Raw genomic sequence first — 8,464 nt, forward strand, 5'->3', positions numbered from 1 at the left:
GCAAAAAGGAAAAATATTCTGGATTAGTTTTGCTTTAGTATAGTTATCAGTTTTAAATAAATAAAATCATAATAAATAAGATTTTATTTTCTTGTATGAATATCTTGAGTTTATTTTTATTGCAGGAGTATTTTATGCTGATTTATGATTAAATGTGAAAATCAGCTGGAATCAAAACCAAAGATCCAGATTAAAACTGATCAATTGTCTCATTATTCAATTTCCCTTTTTGATAAATAAAATATGTTTTAACTTGAATTAAATTGACACAAAGTGAATAAAGTCCAGAAAGCAGCTAAACTGGAAGAACCAGAACCAGAACCAGAAACCCAGGAAAAACCAGACAATATTAGAGAAAATTATTTATTTGCTTTATGAAGTTTTTCACCAAACTGAACAAACTTTACACATTTCTTCTTTTTAGTATCTCGGTAACAAAAAGCTGTTAGTAGCAGGAGGAGTCTGAGTTTCAGAGCTCCCCGTTGTTTTGCGTCGGAACAGAGACGGTTCTGATGGGCGTGAAGCCGCTGTAACGTCCGTCCGGACTCGGATATTCCTCCCTGATCCTCCGCACGCAGCAGCGGGGGATGACAGGGTGGGAGTCATCAGGGGGAGGCCCGAACCTCCAGCTGATGAACTGCCTGTAGGCGCAGTGACGCAGGGCGGCGGGCTGCGCCCCGCCAGCAGGGGGAGCCAGAGGGTCCTGGTAGAGCAGGACGGCCTGCAGCAGTGAGCGGTCCAACACCAGCCGCCCGAACGGAGGAGACGAGGCGATGCAGGCGCCGTCGCTCCGCCTGCAGCACAGCTCCTCCTGGGGGAGGGCAGAGGAAGTGCAGCAGCCGCATTTACACCAGCCTGGCTGGCGCCGTTTGGGGTCAGGGGTCAGGTTCAGGTTCTGGTCCTGGGGAGGCCGAGCGTCCGCGCCGACGTCCGGCTGCAGGAGACAGAGAGCGGCTCTCAGGTGTCCCGAGTTTTCCTGAGGGGACAGAAAAGTCTGCAGCTTCAGGAATAAAACTCAGATTATGAATTATGAGACATTTTAGTGTCACAGGTTTGGGTTGAACCCGGCCGGCCCAGCGAGAGTCCAACTGTTACTGGGAACGCTCTCCTGAACATATCTGAGCATAAAAAGTTTACCAGTGCTGCACGGCTCAGTGAGCCACAATGAACCGGAGCAAAGTTCATTCCTCTGCTCCGGTTCTACAGACGTAGAAAAACTAAAACATTTTTTAGAAAAGCAGCTAAGAACCAGAACCAGCTGTGCTTTACTGCTGCAATGACTCTGATGGAAAAACCTTCAATACACAATAAGTACAAATGGTTCTGATGTTTTAACATAATCGTGGTTTTAGTCTATTTTGGTTTTTGGATCTTTGTATTTTATTTTCTAATCACCATCAAATTCAGCTGAAAATGATTGAAATTAAACGTGTTAAAGGAATCACAGTGTGAACAGAGGAAAACCTAAAACTGCAGTAACTTCATGTTGAAGTGGTTCTTGCAGGCCTGGACCGGTTCCGCTCCGGTTTCTTACTGAACCAGCTTTACCTTGCGCGGCAGAACTGACATGGGTTTTATGTTTTGGAGACTCTTCTTGTGCGACCTCTTGACCAGCCGGAGCTTCGCTTCATCGACGTACGACACGCAGAGGATGCTCTGCAACACAGTCAGAGGAGTGATGACCTCATACCGATCGCTTCCCCAAACACCGCCGGGTCACATCCTCACCTGCTGCGCGTCCCGGACCGACTCCACCTTCCTCTCAGAGTAGTTCTGTCCGACGTCTGCAGAATAGCAGCTGGTTTCCAGCAGCCAGTCGAGCAACACCGTCGTCTGGAGAAAATGACTGGCTTTACACCAGAACCGCTGGACATCAACTCAGAACTGATGTCTACAAAAGCATTGAGCCTATAGTGACATCTAGTGGTAGGGAAATTCATGACAAGCCTTTCTCTAGTCAGTGAACATAAACGGACTGCAGCTCCGTCCACGTCAGTCTGAAATGTTTTCACGGTGGATGTGTGATGGTGAGCCGCTCCTCACCAGAGCGTAGTACGACAGCGTCGACCCGATGTAGATGATGAGCTGAATGAAGCTGAACTTCCCCGCCTGAAACACAAACCAAACATTTAGTTTTTATCTCCAGAACATCAACCAAACATTCAGAAACACGGAGGCCAGGAGTTCCTCAGGGTGGAAATAATTCTCCAATTCTGGGATCAATAAAACGCCTGAGCCTAAATGTTGCCACCAATCAGAATAGAGCAAGAAAACATTTTGGGTCCAAACATTTTGAGGATCAAAAATGTTACGTTGAACAACAAGGAGGAATCAGAGCCGCCATCTAGAATGAAACATTAATGAACCTCTGGTACATTAGAAACTACAAAATAAATGTCTGACGGCAGAAAGAGGAAAAGCTGATCATCATGACTGATGACCTCCACGGTACGGAGAAACGTGAGGATATTAAGAAAGTTGGACTGAAAGATGAGGGAGAGGAATCAGTTGGATCAGTGTCATAAAATTATGAATCTTTAATCTCCTCCTACGGTTGGTTTGTTTAATTCTTCCCATTTTTTGGTGTTGGCAGGATTATGACTCTTTAAATGTTGCATTATTTCCACATCCAGATATTGAATTTCCTTATCAGTGGATCAAAATGTGATTAAGAAAGAATCTTTATGAGAACAGACCAACAGTTTTACTGAACGGATCCAGTCCATCCTGTTCATCCTGTCAGTCCTTTCAATCCAGCGTCTCCTTTTCTATCAGAGCTCAACATTTTCCAAATCCAAAGATCCAGAGCAGGAACTTTAAGTCAAAGGTCAGAAGAGAAGAGGAGACCAACCTGTCCGAACACCATGACATCGAATCTGATCCCGAAGGCTTTGTAGAGCGTTCGCTCCTCCACGCCGTTCACCACGTTGTACTTCGCAAACCTGAGACGACGAGAACAAGTTTAGTTTTTTACATCAGATCGATTCAGACCGATCCTCCTAATCATTCAAACTCTTTATTCTTATGGTTTCCATGGCGACTCTGATGACCTTCACCTGAAGTTGAGTCCGGGGTAAAGCGTCTTGTTGCTCTCTCTCAAATCCAGCCGTCTGAAGGAGTACCTGGGCAGGCAGCGCTGCATCAGCCGGTCCAGGTTGCAGTCCCATTTGATCTGAATGCCGATGACGCCCCCCTGTGGCCAACAGGGGAAATAACGGTTAACCACTAGGACTCCTACACATTTCTAATTTAATATTTTTAATATTTGCTGTTGGTTTTCAGGCTTTTCTGCATGAAGCAAACATATTTTACCCCCAGCCCAGACCATCACACTACCTCCACCATGCTTCACTGTTGATATGATGTTACTTTTTGGAGAGATTGTCACTACTTTTACTTTGGGAGGTTAAAGCGTTTTGAGTTGATGTTGAATCTTTTTTTCTAATTTTTAGAACAAAATTCTCAATTTCAAACATGAAAATGTTTTTTTGACAAAAAAGTTAAACAATAAAAACCTTTAGTGTCAAAGCAAAACCTAATTTTTACAAACTAACGACAGTTAAATGAACATATTTAGCATAAAATTAATAAACATTCACCTCCTGCAAGTCAGTTTTTAAAAGGTCTTCAGTCCTTATTTATAGGAACAGGTGGGAGAAATGCTTCTTCTACAATAAGTCAATAAAATTCATTTTAGTAGAGAGAAAAATGAGAAAACATCATGAACCCTTAAACATTCACTGCTATTCGCCTCACAAACTGAAGATCGCTGCTTCCTGTTTTTATTTTTATAATCAGTTTCATTTCTCTCAGGAGAAGCAAAGGTCCAAACAGAAAAATCTTCCTGCTGCCAGCCTACATTCAGCCGGTCGGATGAAACCCGTTCTGCAGAGCAGAGCTGAGGTTCCTGCAGGGCGTCTCTACCTCCACGGCCATGTCGGAGAACTTCTCCCCGGCCTCTCGCACCAGGTCTCCCAGTCGGAAGATGGGGCAGAGCGAGTCGTTGCCTCTGTGGCAGCTCCTCAGGTAGGCGTCGTTCATCTGAGGGAGGATGTTCCGACTGCGAAACGGATCCAGAGTCAGAGAGTCAGAGACCTCAGTCAGGAAACGCTGCAGGCGGCTGGATTTAACCAACCGTACATTTCTTTATTCCTAGTAAATGGCCTTGACAAAACATTTGCTGTGCATGATCTGAATCTAAATTCACATTAAAAGACTCAGAGAAACTCCTGCAGCGTCTGATGGGTCTGAAAATTGAAAAGGTTTCTGAAAAAATTCTGACCGGATGAAGTTGAAGGCTGGAAATCTGATGTTGTTCTTGATGAGGACGGTGAAGTTTTCAGCTGCTGCCAGCAGAGCAGGTCTGAAAGAAAAATGTTTATCACATAAAAAACTGTGTAAAGTCCTCAGTCATCTTACCCTAAACCAGTTCCTGATCAACAGTTCCTAAGAGTTTCTGAAGTTTTTCAAAAAGAAATTCAGTTGATGGAAAAACCTCTTTAAAAAACTTTGTTGATAAAAAGTTTTGGCGCTGGGATGAGGTGTTGTTTTGTGAAATTGGTTTATTTCGCAAAACTGCAACAGAAATACTTTTTTTGCATCACATGATCAACAACCGGATGTTACTACTGGCGGAAATGAAGAAGAAGACGACAGGAAGTAGTTGTAAAATGATGGCATGGAATGATTTTTATAACTTATCATGTGAACAAACTTATTCATGTGTGATTTCAAAATCATTTCCTACCTAATAGAAACAGTGCAATTGTGATATTATATATTTTTACATTACCGTAATTCAGTGTTGGTAAAGGAAACACAGATTGTGCAACTGAACGGAGGTTCTCAACAGAAGATAAAAATACAAGATAAACACAGAAGAATATTTTTTTATTATAAAAAAGTATGAGAAACATAAATAGAAACACTCAGTGACCTTGGAGGGCTTGTCTGGGTTTCAATCGGACACCAAGCAGAAACTTCACAGGTTTTCTTCATCACATCAAACTTGACGCAGGATCCCGTCTGAATCCCTGCAGGAGGAAAACGGTCCTGAGTTTGTTACAGCAGAAAGATTCCTGCAGCGGAGCTGAAACAAACCGCAGAGCTGCAGCTGCAACCGGTTCGTTAATACAGATTCTGGGTGTTTCGTGATTTAACTGAAGCAGCTGCAGCCGGCATGCAGGCGAGTGATTCACATGGAGGAGCAACACTGACAGGCTTCTGCAGCCGGCCAGTGAAACCAGTTTAAACTTCTGCAGCTGTCCATTGAAACCAGTTTAAACTTCTGCAGCCGTCCAGTGAAACCAGTTTAAACTTCTGCAGCCGTCCAGTGAAACCAGTTTAAACTTCTGCAGCCATTCAGTGAAACCAGTTTAAACTTCTGCAGCCGCCCAGTGAAACCAGTTTAAACTTCTGCAGCTGTCCATTGAAACCAGTTTAAACTTCTGCAGCCGTCCAGTGAAACCAGTTTAAACTTCTGCAGCCATTCAGTGAAACCAGTTTAAACTTCTGCAGCCGTCCAGTGAAACCAGTTTAAACTTCTGCAGCCATTCAGTGAAACCAGTTTAAACTTCTGCAGCCGCCCAGTGAAACCAGTTTAAACTTCTGCAGCCATTCAGTGAAACCAGTTTAAACTTCTGCAGCCATTCAGTGAAACCAGTTTAAACTTCTGCAGCCGGCCAGTGAAACCAGTGGGTTTACCGTGACTCTGCTGGTCCCAGGCTCCTTCCTCACAGTCCTGATCGGAGCGACACAGACGACCTTTAGAGGGAACCTGGGAGACAAACAGGCAGAACCTTTAGTCCAATTTTATTGTGGTGCAAAACACTTTAATCTCACAACCTGAGTGGAATATAAACGATGGAGATGAAACTGCATAAAGTAAGACGTCAACATGTCACTGATCTTCAGCCATTTTTCCTTCCAGTCAGACGTTTCTAATCCTTTAAATGATTTTGTTCTGCAGGTTTCCAGACTTTTTGATCGTTTTAAAAGTTTTTACAGAACCAAACATGGAGAAGCAGAACTTCGTTTTTATGTTCCTTTAATCTGGAACAAACTTCCAGGAAACTAAGAAACTGCTGAAACACTGACTTCCTTTAAATCAGAGTTAAAAATCCATTTTATTTAAAGTCTGGACTGAAAGTTTTAATTTCTTCTCTGTATTTTTCCACTGCAATGTGATGGTTTTTTGTTTGGAAATAGTTTTTTGTTTTCTTCATGTAAAGCGTTTCCAGCCAAAAATAACAGAAAACAAAAACATTGCAAATTAATATTTAAAGTACCTCTGCACATTTTCCCTGCTTCTGATTCTTCGTCATAATAACGTTGGTCACCACAAAGAAGGAGTTTCTGTCCTAAAAAGAGAAGAAGAAACGACTTTGAGTCTTTTTCTCAGCAATATTTATATTTTTGGACAGATGATGAATCTTCCACCTGAGGGGAGCCGCTGTAGTCGACGGCGTCCCACACCACCTGCCCGACCCCCGGCAGGCGAGTCTGAGCCACACCCTTCACCTTGGTGGTGACGGAGCTCACCACCAGATCAAACTCCTGGTACTTCCTGTTCCACAGCATCATGATGCTGAGAAAACAAAGTAAAAACAGATTTTAATCACGCTCAGTATTAAATTTATGCCAGGAAAACAGGGGAAAGGATTGTAATAGAATAGTTTGTTTAGAAAAAACTTCTCCCTAAAATATGGCATCATGACTGAAGTTTGCAAAAATACATTTGAATTAAGTTGAGGAAAACAGAGATGATCATCGACCCCACCATGTCTGAAGAAACCCAAACAAACCAAATCATCACAAAGATCTCAGACCTTTAAGCCACTTTCTGTTTATTTTTATTAACTTTTAAATTTATCAGCTGTAAAAACTGAAAACAGTCTTTATCAATAAACTCCCTAAATTCAAAACTTATTTTTTATGTCTAAATTGTATTTAAAAATTCATTTTGCTGAATTTAATACATTTTTAATTAAATTTTTAGCTGTTATTGCAGATTAGTTGCATTGATAATTTGCTGAGTTTCTGCATCTTTTTCCATGAATTCAGCTCCAAATGTCTGCAGAAAAACTATTAGTTCAAATTTACTGCGGGGAAAAAAGAGACGCTACAAAACGACCCGATTCTTTTATATTAAGGTTTTTAAAAACTAAATTCAGAACAAGTGCAGCAGATCAGGAGTTAATGGTTCGGTTTCAGAACCGTTCAGCAGTGAAGTGGAATAACGGAACCAGTGAAAGTGCGGCAGCTCCCTGCAGGAAGATGCGTGGGTGTGAAATATTTCCTCTCACCAGATAAACAGCAGGATCGCCCCGTTCAGGCTCCATTTGAGCGAACCGAGCCGGACGCTCTGGATCCGGACCAGCTTGTTGGTTTGGTACTGACAGAGGCCGAGCGGGTCGCAGCAAGGCATGCCGAGAGGAGAGTCGGAGAATCGGCTGGAGTTCGGCAGGAGGAACCTCGGAGTGACTCGTCTTCCTGTGTGGACCGGGTCACATGTCCAGCTGCGGATCCTCACAGCTGCTGCGGCGCCTTTAAACCACATTCTGATCAAATCAACCCAATAAAATAATTATTTATAATAGTTCTGAAAAATAGTTTAACTAAAATATTAAATCAATGGCTGGTGAAATATTTTATTCACAGTTTGAAATAATTAATTACCAAGAAAGAGATAAACTTTTAATTATATATTTTTTAATTTAAATAATGTTTCCGGTTTTCTGTACATTCATAATTTTGTATCTGTCATTTCAACTGTTGTTTCCTATTCTCCTCCGCACCGATTTTAATGGCCACCAGATGGCGGTATTGCACCGATTTTAATGGCCACCAGATGGCGGTATTGCACCGATTTTAATGGCCACCAGATGGCGGCATTGCACCGATTTTAATGGCCACCAGATGGCAGTATTGCCCAGATTTTTAACTAACTTCGTGCTGTTCATCATCTGGAATCATGTTAGAAAACGTCTAAAAACCCAAAAACAGAGTTTTTAAACGAAACACAAGATGGCAGCAGCATTTTAAATTAATTTAGTGTTTAAAAATAATGTTAAGCGTTATGTTCTAGTTATATACCAAGACTGCGGTTTTAAACATAAAATAAACTAAAGGATTAAGAACAAATTATTTATTTTTAATTGTAGAAACTTTAGTAGCTTTCCGATTATAATCATCTAGAACTAAAGCAGATAAAGTAGGAGATGATACGAATTATGTCCTGTATGCTGATCTGGATAAAATGGACAAGTTGTTGTTTTTTAAGTCTGGCGTCTTGGATGGAGAGCAAAAAATTACGAAGATAATAAAATGTGTCTAAAATTTTGCACATTTCTTCTCATATGTCAAGGCAACTTTTTAGTTGCTTTGACAAACGTCGATTCAGGTTTTTCCTGCAGGTAACAGAACCGTCTCCTTTCAGGTCCAAAGATCCGATGAAACTGATTCT

The 8,464-nt window shown here is 41.8% G+C and overlaps 1 protein-coding gene across 1 annotated transcript; it reads right to left on the bottom strand.

The window, feature by feature from the left end:
* Positions 1–349: 349 nt before the first annotated feature.
* Positions 350–7,519, bottom strand: p2rx7 (purinergic receptor P2X, ligand-gated ion channel, 7). Its single transcript, XM_032577712.1, has 13 exons — positions 7,305–7,519; positions 6,439–6,586; positions 6,288–6,359; positions 5,704–5,776; positions 4,937–5,033; positions 4,283–4,363; positions 3,925–4,060; positions 3,057–3,193; positions 2,852–2,942; positions 2,044–2,109; positions 1,729–1,833; positions 1,549–1,656; positions 350–976 (listed from the first exon to the last, which is right to left on the bottom strand). The coding sequence occupies exons 1-13, from the start codon at positions 7,424–7,426 to the stop codon at positions 470–472; spliced, it is 1,743 nt and encodes a 580-aa protein (XP_032433603.1). The 5' UTR covers positions 7,427–7,519; the 3' UTR covers positions 350–469.
* Between the last annotated feature and the right edge of the window lie 945 nt (positions 7,520–8,464).

Source organism: Xiphophorus hellerii, chromosome 12 (assembly GCF_003331165.1).
Source record: "Xiphophorus hellerii strain 12219 chromosome 12, Xiphophorus_hellerii-4.1, whole genome shotgun sequence".
NCBI lineage: Eukaryota > Metazoa > Chordata > Actinopteri > Cyprinodontiformes > Poeciliidae > Xiphophorus > Xiphophorus hellerii.

Coding starts and splice junctions, on each gene's coding strand:
- p2rx7 (XM_032577712.1), bottom strand. CDS start 7,426: ATGCCTTGCTGCGACCCGCTCGGCCTCTGTCAGTACCAAACCAACAAG. Junction 1,834..2,043: donor CGCTGTCGTACTACGCTCTG/GTGAGGAGCGGC, acceptor CATTTTCTCCAG/ACGACGGTGTTGCTCGACTG. Junction 977..1,548: donor TGTCAGTTCTGCCGCGCAAG/GTAAAGCTGGTT, acceptor CTGTCCCCTCAG/GAAAACTCGGGACACCTGAG.